Genomic DNA, 17,589 nt, shown 5'->3' on the forward strand with positions numbered 1-17,589 from the left:
GCAGTGCTACTTTTTTCTTATCAGATGAACTTCAGGGTTGTGAAGTGATATTTTAAGTTCTCACGATAGTAGATGCAGAGAGTCATCATATTTATTACATTTAAAAAAACCCAAACAAATGAATTTCCAGCATCGCGAATTGTTTATGACACTTAGGGGAATAATTATTATTTGAATTTCAGATAACAGTTCTTAGTTTTACCTTCTGAGCAGAGCTTCTCAAAAGCCTGACTTACTGCTGGGGTAGGTAGAGCTTTACTGAGGCTTTGCAGGGTTCAGACCATACTTGTGTTATGTCTGCAGAACACAACTTGCACAGAGGGATCCTAAAAAGACTTCAGAGGCTTCAGAGAGCTGCTGGTTTTCTCACTTTTTGTATTCTGTGTTGTTCTTTCAACTCCCCTGCTTCATGGGCTGTAGATTATTTTGTGCATATGAATATAACTAATTCCAATGTCGATACTAAAGTTTTAGTGATAGATTGGAAATTCATTATGGATGCGTTTCACCTCTATGGCAATGGGTTTAGCTGTACAGGAGCAATGTTTTCTGCCCCTTGTTGTAATACTTGTATGTCTAGTGGACCATATTGCCCAGGAGGTGTGTTTTGGGAAAACAGGAAGGCCAAAGCATGGCAGGTGTCATTGTGTCTACCTGTCAACCAAAAATAACTTTGGCATTCCCCTCTCTTTGTGGTGATGTTTCCCTTCATTTCCTCTGAAGTTTAGTGTTGGCCTGGCTAGGCAATGGAAAAGAAATGCCAAAAAAGCAGAACTTTGGCTCTGAAATGGGTTTTTAGGAACAAGACAGGCAGTAGCTATTTGAAAGAAAAGCACTGAAATGCCATTGTCTGCAGGGAGCCATCAGTTCCTGAGGATCACCAAGTCTTGGGAACTTAGGGAAGACAGAAATGCATGTAGGCTTGCTCGGAAGTCTTTTTTCTCAAAATGTTTTGTTACTACTGATAAATCCTCTCCTGTCTCTCTCCCTTCCCTCTCTGGTGCATTTGTCCTAAGAGGAACCACAAGTCCTGGAATTCTGGTGGGAAGTGGCATGGTTTAGCTCAGGGAAGAACTGCATCCCTGCTGCCACGAGCATGGCAACACCTGGAATGAGGCAAAAGTCCACGCAGAGTAGTGTTGTAGTGTGAGCAACTGGAAATACCTGGGTATTGTGAAGGAAATAAATGTTTTTACAAGTTAGATTAATAGCTTTTAGGTGCATTATTTGCATGAACAAAATTCCTGGGCAGGCATTTAAAAAAGACAGGGGAGGGTGGGACAATTTCGGTCTGTTAGTGTTTTTGTTTTGTGATTAACAGGCAACTCAAACTTTTGAGCTTTCTAGATTTTTAGGGGCTTTTTAGTCCATGTGCTATTATTTGGGATCATGTACTCATTTCCTTGACTCCTTGAAAATGGTTTTCTCTTAACAACATTTTGTAACCAGGCTGTCTCCATAAAGTGCTTCCCAAAAGCAAGAGAGATTTCATTCAGATATTCTAAACAACCTCAAAGGAAATTGTGTTTTGTGAGACATCCATGTTTGAATGGACCAAGCTGAGCCTACCTTTCATCGAAATTGGGCAAGTCCCATAAGGAAAAATGTACGTAAAATTAATTGAGCTTTGTGTACTTGTAAGCAAGGATTCAGTTCTGGTGTGACTACTGAGCACAACAGAAGAGGAACAGATGATTTCGGAACAGGCAAAATTTTGTGACCTTTTCTGTCAGTGGTAATTGCTAAATCCATATGGATCATCCTGAGCATGAATTTGATGAAATTACAAGTACTATGCACAACTGGCTTCTGAAATAAAATGGGAGGCTTCTAAGAAACAAGTAGATTAAACTTTTCGTTTTTTTGGAAGGGTGTTCACATTGTGCTGGAAGGTTACAAATATGATGTGCACCCTGGAAATCTGAACAGAAGGGCTGCGGTCTCCAGTCACTGTAGGGTGAGCGTTGCTCTTCTGTGAGATCCTCAAGGAGTGATGCAGGTCACAGTCTATGAAGTTTGCTTGTGCTCAGGCACAGAAGTTCTTGTTCAAAGCTGAATGGGAGAGAGGTCTGGGAGTTCTGAAGAATTGTCATCTGGCTTTGTTGTTTTGAAGGGAAGAATGGCCTGGGAGGTGTTACCTACCAAGGGAAAGGCAGTGATAAATAATATATAGTCCTGCTTTTGTCTTTGGAAGGTATAGCAATAAAGCAGAAGAAATGTGAACATTGCCCTTTTTTACTAATCTGGAAAATTACCTTATAGAAAGTGAAATGCATATTTCAGTCAGTAGCACCAGGATCCCAAATACACAAAGCCCAGGATTCTGATTTTGCATCAGTATGTAAAATTAAAGCATATGTTATAAAAAGATTTCATTCAGAATATGAAAATGCATGACATAGACATTCAGATATGCCATCACAGCAGAGATGGTGTTTGTACTGAAAGCAACACACTGAACAGTAACACCAAGAAAGGAAAGGCTTTATTTTTCTTTTTCTTTGTTCACTGACATTTTTCCACTGTTCTTGGTGTAGTGCTGGCCACTCCCAAGTTGCTTTTGTCTTTGTCAATTAGTAATGCTTTCCTTAGTCTCCTAATCTCCCTGCCTCCATGGGAATGTCTGCAGAGGAAACCAGGAGGAACAGGTAATGGAGAGCTCCAGGTCTCCCCTCCATCGCTGGCAGCGTGGATGTACCGAGTCAGCAGCACTTTGGAGCTCCTGAGGAAGTACCCTGGATGGTCACTGCCCTTCTCATCATCTCTTCAGCTGGGAGATGCTTGCAAGGATAAAGTCAGCCTGATAATCTCTGCTTGGGTGCCCAGGTCTTTGTGTCTCAACTTCAGTAGTGTTTGCCTGTGTCTCACAGCAGGAGGAAAGCATCTCCTTGATTTGTTAGTCCTTCTTACTGAAGAAATTTGTCAGATTTTTGAAAGGACAAGGAGATGCAAAACAAATATCAGCACATTGGGAAATAGGATATGTTGGATACTCCTCTTTCTTCCCCGTAGTGCTTGACTGCAGAGTGCTTTGGGGCTGTGGGTTTGATTCTATATATGGCTGATAAGATTTAGAACAAGCACAAGGTCTTGATCTCTCCTCCTGGACAGGGGAGTAAAAAGATATCCAAAGTAAACAGCTAACTAATGTGATGGGTTTAGGGGATGGCTTAAATGGAATGCTTCCCAGGAAATCTGCTCTGGGTGGCTGTTCCCACCCCTATGAAGGATGATTTTGGAAAGCTTTGTGTAGCTTTTTGCTCAGTCATTGTCTATGTGATTAACTTAGTTAGTTATGAAATATTGAAGACATCAAAGGGGCATGGGCATGTCCTTATGCCCGAGGGGTCAGTGTTTATCTCAGAACTGTGAGTACGTGAAAAAATAAAATCCAATTCATCAAAAATTTCTTGGCAACAGGGAAAAAGAGAAATATCTATGGATGGGGGACCCTATTTAGCAGTATTTACCCTGGCAAAAATCCCTTTGGCTTTGCTGACAATGCTGGTGGAGTCAAAAAGGCTGAGTCGCCAGGGACTGGAAGGAATTCAGTGGGAAGCATTCTTTTGTGCTCTGTGTAATTCTGAATGTGCTTTTAATATTTTGGGGGGTTGTACTTTGGATTAAGTACCAAGTTAAAGAATTTGTTTTTATAATTTAGCTTTTGCAGCAACCTGTTGCACCTATGTCACCCAGATTTTTAGATTAAAACAGGCAAAACATGCCATGCCTGATGCTTCCACACCCAGAAGTAGGGGGCTTTTCTTTTTTAAACCCCAGTTCACTGGGTGACACTGAGAGTAGGAGCACAGAAGAATGGGAATGAGATGACTGATAAGAGAGAAAATAAGACATGCTTAAATGGTTTAATAGGTCAGAAGATTTGATTGAAAAGAGCCAGAGTGGAGTTTTTTAATGTGTGTATATATATTTATATATACATATAAATGATATATATGTTTATATGTGTCACACAAGCATAAAATGAGACTGATATTTATCTCTCACCTTTTTGTTTTTGTAATCACATTAAGAAAACACTAAAAATTAGTGTTCAAAATATGAGACTAATAGTAAAGGAGTCTGTCCAGAATCTATCAAAAGGTAATGGAGATTTGGCATCAAATGATACTCCACAAACTAAAAAACAAAAAAACCAAAAACAAACAAACAAAAAAAAACAAACCCACAAAAATCCAAAACCAACAAACAAACAAAAAACCAAAAAAACCAAAAACAAAACAAAAAAAAGCCCCAAAAAAACCCCACAAAAACAACAAAAGCCCGCACAATTTTTCCCATGAGTGAGTTACTTACTGTTTAAGTTTGAAAAAAGCCAAATTGCAAATAAAATAACAAATAAAAAGTTGACAGAAAAAGCCATCCCTTTTTGGAGAGCTGGAAATGGCCTTATTGTCTTCATTAAGCTCTGCTGCCTGCTTGGCACTGTAATGAATCAAGTCATTTATTGTAGTACTTCAGTATGGACTTGCATAAACTCACTTATTGTTGAAAACTGTAACCTGCATATTTACCAATGCCCAGATAAGAAAATAGATCCTTTTGGAGCTAAAACCATGTTGAAATTAGTTTCTATTTTGTATTAAGAAATTATTGTACATCTGGCCAAGTTGTAGAGTTCTAGAGATGTTTTTATTTTCTGTGGTATTAATCATACACACACACACATGCAATAGTGAGCTGAGTGCCTCAAACTCCTACATAAATCTCTTCAGGAATCTGAAAACACAAACATGTAGAAACTGTGATAAGGATTTTGGTACATATTCCATTTCTTTTATTTTTTTTATTTGCTATCTTCTGTATTAGTGGGTGGATGGGACTCCCTTTCCTACAGAAATAAGGCATGCAAGTACATTAAAGAGGTGAGTGAATTGCTCGGCTTTGCTTTGTTGTTCCCTGATGCATTTTTTATTTTTAATTGCCAACCTCACAAATTAACTTTGGGATCTGAAAATCTAGATAAATCTCTGTTCATAATAGCTTTTCTGCAGACCAAATAATGCTTTCATTTACACCTGTGCAACTGCATTAGCCAGCTGGCAGCTGGGGCAGAGCGAGTCGGAACAGGCTGTTTATGGACAAAGCGTGTTTGATAATGAATCAGTGAGAAGCAATAAACCCAGACCCTTGGTGGTGTTTTATAGTTCCTCGCAGAGCACAGCCACACAGCTCAGTGGTTCAGCTGCTCCTGGCTCTCTCCTCATCTTGTCTGACATCAGTGGCATCCTGTGCAGATGGTGGTTGTAAAACTGAGTGAGGACAGAAGGACCAAGCCTGGAGCTGGGAGATGTGTGAGGGGACAGGGCTGGGGTTAAAGCCTCCCTGGTCACTCCGTGCTGCCCTCCTCTTTGTGTCTGAATTCACTGGAACAGCAAGAGAGCACCACTGGGGGAAGGTCATTGTGTGGAGTTTGATAAGTTCAAAGGAAATGTGTTAGCTGGATCTGGTGGGCTGGAGGAGGGCAGGGAGGAAGCCAGGAGTGGTGTGCTGCTGCTGCAGACCTAGTTCTCAAAATATATTAACCAGTGTTGTGAGGAATAGGCTGATGGATGGATGGAGGATGGCAGCAGGTTCCACCACAACTGCCACCTCCCCCTTCAGCTTTTCTGGCCAGAGAAGACAGCCCAGAGAGGGCTCCACCTGTCCATGTGTCCCGTAGGACCAAGTACAGGAAAGTTTTGCTCAGTGATGCTGCACTGGAGGTGAAGCAAATCAGTGTGAGCAAAACTTGAGTTTGCTACCAGATTCTGGTAATCCTGTGTGAAATTCCAGGGGGTGTTTTTGTGAGTCTTAATGTTTTTCATCATGTTGCATCTTCCCTACCCCCACGTGCCCAGGAAGAGGAAAGTCACTTCAGTGGACAAACCACTCCCTGGCCCACCTTCTTCCCTCACCTGTCCCTTCCTTCAGTGGGTTTATGCTGGTGCTTCAGAGGCTTGGGCTGTGATAACACAGTGGCTGTGTAATGCATAATATGGAAATCATCTTTCCACACTCTTATTTCTCACAAAATGACCAGGCCCTTTGTAAGATGACATGCCAGGAGTGCTGATTGTAGGTGGTGGCACAGTGGTGTGAAATTTCAGATAGAACTTTGCCAGGGTTGAAAGATGGTAACAGGAGCTTGTGACTGAGGAGAGCTCAGCAATGGTGGGCAGCTCTGTGTGCTCTACCTTTGATGTGAGAGTGCATTTGTGTTCAAAATGAATGTTTTAGAAATGCATTCAGAGAGCATCAGTTGTGTTTGCATGCCAGGAATGACAATGAATCCTAAATTCAGTATGAAAATAATTCAGATCATCTCCAGTACCCATTTTCTGCTGATGAAGATTATGGTACTTAAGAAAAAAATCACTTTCAAGAAGTTGAAAATATAAATGGTACTAAACTAATGGGATCAAATTCATTACATGGAGCCTAATTGCAACTTCTTGTCTCCAGATTTATTCCAGTGTAATTCTGTTAATATCAAAACTAGAGTAACAAAGTGATGAGTCAGGTCTATTGTTTGCGAATCTCCCCTAGAGATCATTAGCTTGTATACAATTGCATTAAAATTTAAATGACATGCTGCTGTCATTTTCTCGCTTGGTTTGAGAAAATCTGCATATGTTGGAGCCTCTGGGTAACTAAAATTGAAGCAGTTGAGAAAATGTCTTATAACAATGATATGAGGAATACAGTCAAATATTAGTTGTCTTAAACAGCTCAGCACAATCTGTGTTAATGTAAGTAGGAGAGTCATCAGTTCTGTTGCCCTGTCAATATGGTGAAGCTTTGAAGAAAGCTGCGGTGGGGTGCAATGTGATGCAGAAGATGCCTTGAATCAATTTAATTGCTAACTAGGATAAATAACTTCAGTATAATACTAAACAGCCATACAGAAAATTATTGTGAGAGGTTCCAGCTGAGAATGAGAGTTGTAAGCAATGGAAATCTTGCATGAGCATGTGTTACTTCAGTATGGCAGTATGTAGAAATTCTGGTGAGGCTCCAGCATGCTGGGCACAGTACAAGAAAAGATGACAGGGTGTGTATTCCACTGTTCCACACAATGAATATGTCATACAAAATGCAACAGGCAGATAAAAGAGCCTGGTGGGAGAAGGGCAGATGGGACAGTCAGGCAACCAGATACCTACCCAGTTCAGCACAGAGTGCCAAGCTGTGGGGTTTTGCATGCTTCTCGTTCATTCTCTCCCCCTTTCCCTCTCCCTCTCTCGTCCTTGATTAGCTAACCCAAAATAAAAAATGTATTTAAGAACAGCTGTGAAAACTTAACAGTTTTGAATTTGAGAATGTTGTAATCACTATGATTAGGTTTCCCACCAAGAAATCTCATCTGCTGTCATATTATTAAGGCAGAAATAATGCGTCAATGAACTGAAGGATAGCAAGAGGTTCACCAAAAATATCTTTGATTTCCTGTCCCCCTTCTCTGGGCAATAAGGAGTTGTTCACAGCCATAAAGACTGTTACAGGTGTGTACCTATGGATGGTATATTATATACCCATTTATGAAGCACATCTCATGAAGAGATAAAATGCAAGGAATTGTTTCAGTGTATTCCAGTCCCCACATCACTCGCAGTGTGTGGTCGCCTCTTGCAATAATTGTCTGCAGTGGTTTGTCCTTGAATCCTGAACTTTCCTTCAACTTTTTCCATTATTACTTTGTCTATAAATCTGTCCATAACCCCTGAACAACATGGTCTTTGAACTCCAGTGCATCTACTCAGTGAAATTCCCATGCAAGCTTTAATCTTCTCTCACCTTGATATATTTTTACTTCCCTCTTTATGGCCTGGCACACAAGCTGAATTTAATGGTGATAAATGTGTTTCTAAGATTAAAAGCTATGAAGTATGTGTTACAGATTAATCTAAGCCAAATCTTCATTCTCAACATGGTACACTTGGGGAGGTTTGAGCAGGGAGGAGCTAAGGAGCCAATGGTTGTAGCTTAGGCTCATCTCTGGTGTCAAACACTTCGTTTTGTTTGCTGGTTTTGAAAAGCGTGTATTAGTGTTGGGTGTCTTTGCTACTACAGAGCATTAGATCATCGCTGAAGTAGCTGTCCCAATTTACCTTTGCACCGTGTTCCAGAGCAAAGTGGAGAGTCGTTTTGTGGAAGGATCTGAGGGGAGGAGAACAACAAACAAATCAAGGCCAGAAAGCAAATCTTTCCAGCCCATCCTCCCTGTTTGCGTCTTCCCGATGCAAAAAGGGAATGAAATCACACATGCCCTTCCCCTTTCAGAAGGGAAGTTGCCACCGTTCTTGCTCATGGTCTTTGTCAGCATGCAAATTTCTCAAGATGTAGCAAAACCAGCTTATTACACAGCTTTGCTCCATTTTATAAAAAGCCCTTCGTTTGCTGCTGTTTTGCAGCACTACAATGTAATAATTTGTAGATTGTGGAAATAGTGTGTTAAAATGTTTTAAATATGAGTCATACCTGTGATTTTTTTTTTTTTTTTTTTTTTTTACTGTTGTTGTTGCTGGGAATTGAAGTATGGTGATGCACATGTACATTTAAGCAGTTGTAATTCAGAAAATGAAGATTTTTCAGGTGAGTTTCCACAGTGAAGTTTGCTTGTAGATTTGGCCTGGGCCAGACTTTGTGCCTGTTTTTCATATTAATATGTGGGTCTAGGGCCCTTTGGGATGGATCATAAATCTACCTAGAGGGTAAGAACTGAAGACCACATGGAGCCTCTCAGAGGAGGGTTTCTGCAGGTATTTGTGTATGATATATATGTGTATGACTCCATACGTACATACAGCCTTCCTATAAATGTAAACAAATTACTTTTTTAGGAAGAATACTCCTATAACCAATATAATTAAAAAAAAAGAATGCAGGCCTATGCTGAAGCCTACTAAATTGAAATCTTTAGGAATAATTTTTAAGCCCGTGTTGAATTTCTTCAATTTAGGCATTTGCTCTGGTCCTCGTGAGTCAGGACCAGTTGTCTGAATTCACAGTTGTCTGAATTCGATTCCTGAATTGTGAATTCCTCGTAGGAGATTGCAAACACTGAAATGCAAAAAAAGAAACTGCGTGGAGCTCTCCATTTGTGCTCAAAGGATAGATTCTTTATCGAACCCCTAACAGGAGGCCACTGGCTTTGGGGATTGCTTTTAGTTTGTTTTCATTCTGTTCTGCTTTTCAAACCCTTTCCTCTCAAGAAAGCACAGCTGGAGAGCATTAACTGAAAACAAATGATGCTGCAGAATATCTGCTTGTTCATTGCTGCTTTTTCAGCTTAATTCTGCTAAATGATGCTTGATTGAAGTTTTAAACTGTGCTTAACTGCATTTAACACTTAAAAGCCAAAGGTATCTGTAAACTGATCCTCCCGGCCCGGCCCAGACGCGCAGAGGAGGAGGCGGAGAGGGGTAGAGGGAGGTTACCCCTGAGTCCTTCTCTCTGTTCAAGCTTTCTTGCCTTCCTTTCTCCCTTTAACATATTTAATTTCAAGTACCGAATTTTTGTGGGATGCGGGCTAGCTCAAATACAGGGCGGTGTTTGTGTCGGTTTTGTATTTTTACTTCCCCACCCTGCCTCGCTAAAAGCAAGGTGCTGGTGTGGACAGCACAAAGCTTTATTTGTCCTGGTGGACAACTGCTGGAGACAGCGGCTGTTTGTCAGCCCTGCCCGGTAACACACCATCGCACCATCTGCCGCCCGTTCCGCTTTTGGAGGAGCGGGGGCGATCATTTCCAGCTGTGTGTGCCCAGCCTGCCGGGGGGGGAGGCGGTGTCAGAGGGGCTCACGGGGGGTGCGGGGACACGGCCTCTGCAAAGCCAGCCTAAGAGTGGGGATGGTCTGCCAGAGCCCACGGCTCTCGGATGGATAAACGCGGAGTTGGAGGAACGTGGCGATGCTCTTCTGAAAAACCAAAGCGTTCCCTTTTGAATGGCAGAATTCTTGAGAAGAGATGATGGCTCTGGATCGCCTGAGCCGTAATTAAAATGAGATATTCTAAGGTGCTTCATTTTTGTTTGCTAGGTTAGGCTGCAGAGCTTAAAGACATCTGTAGGAAAAATTGATAGGTGATTTCTTTTATCCTGTTAATCCTTTGTCTGAATTCTCATTGCTGTTAGGAGATTTATTAGCATTTTTTATTACTGGTCATAGCCTGTGTTCTCTAATATATTTTTTGCAATTTCCTTTCTCTAGATTGTGCCATTTAAGGAGCACAACTCAAATTTTCCATCAGTTGCATCAGGGAAGCCATAAATATGTCACAGGGGGTGTATTTATGTACCGTATTATGCAGGGGAAAGAATTTCGCCTGTACTGCGTAAAATTAAAACAATAATTAAGCTTTGGCGGAAAGGTTGGAAGGAAAACTCCTGGCTTACATATATTTGTATGTTTATGGTATGTGATAATTAAATGGCAGTTACAAATTCCTGTATACCCTAAATCACCTTAATGGAAACACTTGGGCCACGTTACCTCTTAGCAGGTGTCTTAATACTTGGAGGAAGGGTGAAAATTCAAGAAAAAGGGTGGGACTCAGGTGTCCTGGTAGGGAACAGAAGATTGTCCATGGGATCAGGTAGATGTCAGGTAGCTGAGTGGTGTCAAGCTGTGAAGAGAGCTTTCCCTTCCCACCTGGTTATGGGAGGCCATATAACAGGCACAGGGTAGGAGTGTTGTCTCATGTCCGTGTTGGATCCCTTTCCATGACAAAGAGTCAGTCTTTTGAAGACACCATCCTTCTAAAGATCATGATAATCATGGATCTTGGCAAAGTATGAGATAGAAATGGAGCAATGAAAAGTAGTGCAGAGCAGGAACCGGGGTGCTGCTGACTTATTGGTGGGAAAGAGGAGAGGGCAGGAAGGGGAACTGGGCAATAGCCACAGAGTACGTAAAACACAGAAAACCTTGTGCCCCCTTCGGATATGAACAGAGGCATCGTGCATTTCCCTCCTTTCCAGACTTCTCTGTGCACCAGGCATGTCCTACTTCTGCAAGAAGTAGTTCCTCTGTTTCCTGTTCTTGAGAGGGTGCCCCTTCACCTCAGTAACAAGCTGGCTCTTCCCTCCTGGCACTGTTGTTGTCAGCACGGCAAAGTTAGGACTGGAGATGTGTTCTCCACTTATTTAATGATGTGCAGTCACATCTCTGTCTTGTAACACTGTATTTTTTTTTTTTTTATTTTTTAATCTGACTTCAAAGCTGCCTTTCAGCAGTTGGAAATGGTAACATGCATCACTGAATATAAGTGCTTTTTAATACGTCTAAGGCCAAAAGTATCAAAACATAAGGTAGCTTGGTGTCTATAAAAATCCTAAAAAATTTCTTAATTTTTGGTGATGTTGATTCACAAAAACTTTGTCTTTCACCCAGCTTTAATTTTGCTCTGTGCTTTTTTCCCCCAGACATCTTTGCTTTTATAACATGAGATAAAAATACATTCTTCATAGATTAATGAAAGCCATGAACATGATGTGATGATAGAGCTTTAAAAATTTATTTAAAAAAAATGGTATTTTCGTTTGGCAAATAACTGTTGTGTGCTAAAAGCTGCTCTTTTGCATGAGCCTCATGTAACATTGCAGTTAATAACATTTAGTGTTATCGGATGCTAAATGACTTTATCTCAACTACAAAAGCCTGTTTACAGAGATGAGGCAGCCTTGCTGGAGTTGCCAGACTGTTAAATAACTACAGGTTGCCAAAACTAAATGAACTTTTCAGCTGGTAATGATGTGCAAATTGCTCTTGCAGATATATGTATGTATTTGAGAAGTGCTCACAAGCACAGGGTTGTGTCTCCTTAAAAACATTTTTTTGCCTTTGTCCTTAAACTAGCAGTGACTGCATTAGAATGAATATATCCAGATATATAAACACAGCTGTTTTGTGTTATTAATATCTGAATAGTTACTAAGTAGCTATTTTAATTTAATTAACCAAGTATCTATTTATTTTGAAGTTATTAGCTGTTATGTTAAAGGACTATTTAAGCTATATTGTACTCCACTTGGTGAAATGCAGCTCTAGGTGAGAAGAGCAGCTGTGATTGTACCTTAACCAGCTTCCAAATATGACTGTAGTGTAGGGAAAGGAAGGTTTGTGGTGGAATACCCAACCTGTGACCTTGGTGGGCCTGTGCAGATACAGTGCTAATAAGGAGGGGAAGCAAAGGTCTGTTGGTTTCTTTTGTACGTGGGCCTTCTTGTAAACTACTGGTACAAAATTGGGAGACACAGGAATTAAACTCTGACACATCAGTTATGCAAGGGTTTTTTTACCCTTTTTTTTTTAATTATTATTTTTCTCTTGAAAAAATAATTTTCTGTAATGTGGCACCTGTGGGTGAAGAGGTCTCATAGTAAACTTTAAATGAGAAGATGATTCCTTAAAGTATGTTCAGAAAGGTGTTGGCCCGGGCTTGGAGAGTGCGTTACCCAGGAGCTGCACTTTTCTCTCTGAGTGCTGCTGGATCCCGAGAGGAAGCACTGGGTTTCCTGTGCAAAGCTTGCTCCCTTGCCCTGGAGTGTCTCACTTTGCATTTCTTAGCCTGGTTGGGAATTTAGTACAAAGAGCCATTCTTGTGAATCATGTTTTCTTTGCAATTTTGCATTCCAGCTCAGCAATTCATTCCTCCTTTTTTCTAATGGCAAGAACATTACTGGGGTTCACATAACTTTGGTAAAATGGCTGGTTCAGGTTCTTCTGGGAGGCTTGAATGCTCCAGTTCCATTCCATTGGGGGTTATGCTGAAAATACAACTCTTAGTATACCTAATATGCATTATAAGTAGTGAGATGTTCTGACAGTTAATATCCCCGAATTTAAAAGTTTTTCAAAGGTAAATATTTAATGTTGTGAAAGAAAGGCTTTTTCAGTAGTCAAGCTTACAGCTAACGATGTGTCTTCTGAGTAATCATGTTCCCATCCCTTGCATTAATAAGAGCCTTCTAAACATTATTTGTATAATCTTAAATGAAAATCGTATTTTGGAAATACTATTTTGAACTTCTGAGTGTGCTGTGGAGGGTTTCGTACAGGTCGAGTCTGTGCTTGTGTTTCACGCGGGGTGCTCAGCAGCAAACATTCGGGTCTAACCATTCCTTTCCTCTCTGAAAGGACCGAGTTACTTGTGGTTCTTTCATTTCTCACTGAATTTTCCTGAAAACCTGAAGCACTCGCGGTGTTTGCACGGTGTGGGAGAGACGGTTCAGCCGTTCCAGGAGATGAGGAGCAGCCTCTTTGCAGCGGTCCATTTCCTCGCAGGCACGCTGTGCTCCGCTGACATCGCCCCCGTTCCCCCTCCCCGAGCTCCGGGGCAGGAAATGCCTCGCAACTGGTGGGTGAATCACTGGAGCTGCGGGGAGGGCACGGCGGGAATGCCAGGCATTGGCACCGGCGGGGTGCTGAAAGCATCTCTGAGGTTACCACTGGGCTGCAGGGCAGGGGGGTCTGGTGTGTCTTTGCTCTGCCAGTTGCTGAGGTGTGGGATCTGCTGGGACACCTCTGCACCCCAGTGCCCGGGATGAGAAGCTCTTTGCCCTTTCCCCTTCCCCATGGTAATACAAATGCCTCCCCCTGGAACTAACCCAGTGTTTAGAACCAAACTTCTGCTTCTTAAAACGCAAATCTTTTTCTAAATGATCCGCCTTTGTAAACTATGTAGTAAAAATGTGAGAAGCGATAGATGGAGAGTGCATGCATTAAGGTACAGACCAAATGTTTAATAATGGTTCTGTTGAGTTAGGCTGCCTGAAAATTGTCAGTCTTTCATTTTAGACTTTTACCACTGTCCCATAAACCATTTTGAAACTAAGTTTATTTCTTTTCCTGAATTTAATTTTTGTTCATTCAGGACTATCCACAACTACATACATTTTTAACTTATAATGCTATTATTACACTTTTTTCTCAAGTTCTTACAACCAGCACCACAGAAAACATAAATTCTATTTAGTATTGTAGGACAGACCTGTTCTAATTTTGTTGTAGGTTTGAACTGCTCTTGAATAGAATAAAAAGAATATAGTTCAATTTTCAAGTTGCAAAAACACATTTAATATGTGCAATTTAGCAGCTGTTGCAAACACTTGGAGGCATTTTCTTCAGCATTTGAAAATTCCCTGTAGCAGTGAGACAGGAAACATTCATTTAGCTTTTCAAGCTTGAAAAATAATTTAACCTTTCCTTAAATTGTGTTTTGAAGTTTGGGATTAACTCTGTGCCTGGCTGCACAGATGGCTACATTTTACATATTCCTTTGTCTAGGAAAAAAAAGAAGAGACCACATGGTCAGTTAATGGCTTTAAACACTCCTAGTCCTCATTTTACATCGTCTTAATGGGACCGCAGAGATTCTGGGAAGATACTCAGAAAATTGTTGCTTATGGTGTAAGACTTGTAAGATGTGCTGTATTCTGTGTCCTGGAACTCATGAGCTATTTTTGCTTCTGCTTATTAATCCTGGCTAATGAATTTTACAGCTTCATCCCTTAAGATTTAACATTCATAATTCTGGTATGGAAAAAATGAAAACTAAGAGCACTAGTGTATAGAAAATGTTTCTTTATTACTGGAATGTGTGGGCTCTTATTTTGTAATCTTTTAATAGGCAAAATTATCAATTACATGTATTTTTAAGTAGAATCCGTATTGAGTCACTGAAGTGTTTATAAGCTAAATAACCTTTTTAGTCTTTCAGAATGCTTTCTAAGCTTTTTTGCTAGCCACTTTTGGGAAATACCATAGTGAACTGTGAACTACACAAATCAATTGTGACTGGGAGAAATGATGGAAAATCCACTAAGTCAGTGGTGTGTCACCAGAACAGACAGTTATAGCATATAAAACCAGTCCTTAATTTGGTATCTTGTGCTTTATAAAGATTTTTTTTTTTCAAGTAGGTTTTAAAATAATATCAGCTAAAGGATTGCTAGTTTAACATAGAATCACAGAATGGAATCATAGAATGGTTTGTGTTGGAAGGGACCTTAAAGGTTATCTAGTTCCATCCCCCTGCCGTGGGGGACACTTTCCACTAGACAAACACAGTTTGTGTAGGTCTGTATGTGGCACGTAAAAGAAATCTTGACAAAGCCACTTAGTGCTGTACAGTGTTCAGCACTTGTAAGAAATCTGTCAAGCTAATAAAAGGTTGTCGCTACAATATGGGCACATGACTCTTTTTTTTCCTCCATTTGAAAGTACTAGTGAAGTTTTTAAGGCTACTACTGCTTTATAATGTAAAAAGGAAGAGTTTCCTATAGTCTCTTAAGCTCTTACCCTTTTAAACCAGCATGTGCAACTAAATCCATCTTTTTGAAGTTCTTGAAGATAGCTGTAACTGGTAGAATACTTTATGGCTTTATTGCAGTTTCTGCAACAAAAAGACTTCCATTGCAAACTCTGCAGTCACAAAGGTCATTCTTGCTACTGTTAGATGGAAATTTTATGATGTTCCTGCAGTTCTGTGTGAGTATTGCAGGCCAGAATGGGATATAGGGGTGTAGTGGTTTGAGATGCTGTGGATCACCATGTTGGAGTCTCTAGTCTTAAATGCTATCAGCCAGGCATTTCTGACAAATACTTAATTCACTTCTATTAAATTAAACTTAAGAACATCTCCAGATGTTGTTTATATATTTTGAGGGTGTTTGTATATATACATAGGAGAACATGCACCCTGCCTTCCAGTCAGCCCAATCCTCCTCCCCTAATTTATTCAAGGAGGAAAAGGTTACATTTCCTCTAGATTTTTGAGGGTGTTTTGTTTAGTTTTTTGCTTCCAATGAACTTCCTAGAAAGAAAGACTAAGAGAGTGTTGTAGGAAAAGCACTGTTGGCTGAGAAGTACCCTTAAGCTGAGTACCCTTAAGTAGCATTTCCAGTTCTAAGATGCAGAAGGATCTGGTATGTGAAGGTCAGAAGTTGCCAGTGTAGTTCATGTTAACACGACATGACGAATGTTGTGTTATAAACACTAGAAACTCTTTGTCTTGCTTGAAATCTGGAAATGTAGTAACTTCTTATGCTGCAATTTGGTAAGCCTGAAGAGTGGTTTGGGATTATTATTTTAAACCTCACAGATAAGGAAGCTCAGTCTGAAACTTCTCAGCCCCTTATTATGGGTGAAATGTGTAGAATTCTGCTTTGGCTTCCATTGATTATCTTAATTACCTCAGGATTATCAGACTTTTCCCAATACCATTACTATCTTTATGACTGCTCAATAGAATACAGAATCTATGTTAATAAATAAAACATTGCCTGTAAATGGAGGTGCTGAAAAATTAACTCCTTCTTTTCTTTCTTCTGTTTTTTTCAGCGGAACCCCTGCCTTTAATGGACTTGTGCCGAAGATCAATTCGTTTTGCTCTTGGCAGAGACCGCCTGCATGACATAGAAATTCTACCTTTGCCTCTGTCTCTGAAAAATTATTTACAGTACCAATAAGATGTCTAGAACCCTCTGGCCTCACGTTGGACTACATCAATGCAAATGGCAGAAAATTGTTTACAGCAAAATATAAATCTTTGTGATGGACACTTAAGTGTTATTTAATTTTTAATATATATTTTTTTCTGAACCAGTGAAAGCAGATCACTGTGGGGGACTACTAAAGAATGTGAAAACGTTGATTTGATTGAGATTCATGTGTTATCTGTTGCCTGTTGTGTTTACAGTCCTGAAGGCCATTATTCTCATCTCTCATATGTTAGTTTATCTTTGTTGCCTCTGGTAAATGCCAATAGAAAATCTGACCTGCAAGATACACTGTCCTGCAGGACAGAGCATTCTTCAATATTGTGATTTTCTTTTTGTCTCCTACACCTTACCCCAATAAATAAAAATAAATTAGCAAAGGAAAATTCTTGACAGTAACTTCTGAAAAATATTTAAACCTTGTCTTTGGTACACAGAGTTGCTGGGAGTTTTGAGTGTTCAGCACTCAACATAATTAGGCCTACACTATCTAAAAGCTCTAACGTTCAAAAAAGCAGATTATTGTCTAGAAGAAGAATCTGTGGTTTGAAAACATGAGAGGAAAAAAAGGGTATATGTGTCAGATCAGTTTTTGGACTTGGTAACAGTAAGGCGCAGTTTGTTGTTTTCAAGACCAAATCTAGTCCCTCCAAACTTCTGCAGTTTATAACAAAGCGTTCACTATCCCAAGAATTTAGGATATTCATATTTTAGAAAGCTTGTCACTTTTTTTATTTGAACAAATTTATAATTTTTATGTGGTATGAACTCTAAGTACTTTGTTTTCTTTTTAATGTATGTGTGGTTATAATGTTTATTTATCTGTTTAGCGTCTGTGGAGTTCTCATTTAACTGTTTCCCATCATGGGGTGACTGATTTTGGTTTTTTTTCCCCATCTCCATCTGAAATGTATCAATTTTTCAGGCTCATCCCATTTTTTAAGATGCTGCTTTCTATTTGCGTTTCTTACATGTTTCAAGTTATCTGCCTGATCAGTTATCTAGTTTTTAAACTGGAAGTTGTTGTTATGGCAGAATGTCAAATGTTTAGACTGAGCTGCCTTCAGCATATTTTAATGTGAATTTACTG

General features: G+C 40.0%; 1 protein-coding gene across 5 annotated transcripts in view; it reads left to right on the forward strand.

Moving 5' to 3' along the window:
* The window catches only part of SPSB4 (splA/ryanodine receptor domain and SOCS box containing 4), a 159,240-nt gene extending 142,679 nt beyond the window's left edge, over positions 1-16,561 (forward strand). For all 5 annotated transcript variants that reach the window (XM_064666561.1, XM_064666560.1, XM_064666562.1 and 2 more), the window contains one exon: positions 16,342-16,561. In XM_064666561.1, the coding sequence (XP_064522631.1) occupies positions 16,342-16,469 (128 nt within the window). In that variant the 3' untranslated portion in view covers positions 16,470-16,561. The remainder of the gene's footprint in view (positions 1-16,341) is intronic.
* The last annotated feature ends 1,028 nt before the right edge of the window (positions 16,562-17,589 follow it).

Source organism: Pseudopipra pipra, chromosome 10 (assembly GCF_036250125.1).
Source record: "Pseudopipra pipra isolate bDixPip1 chromosome 10, bDixPip1.hap1, whole genome shotgun sequence".
Taxonomy (NCBI): domain Eukaryota; kingdom Metazoa; phylum Chordata; class Aves; order Passeriformes; family Pipridae; genus Pseudopipra; species Pseudopipra pipra.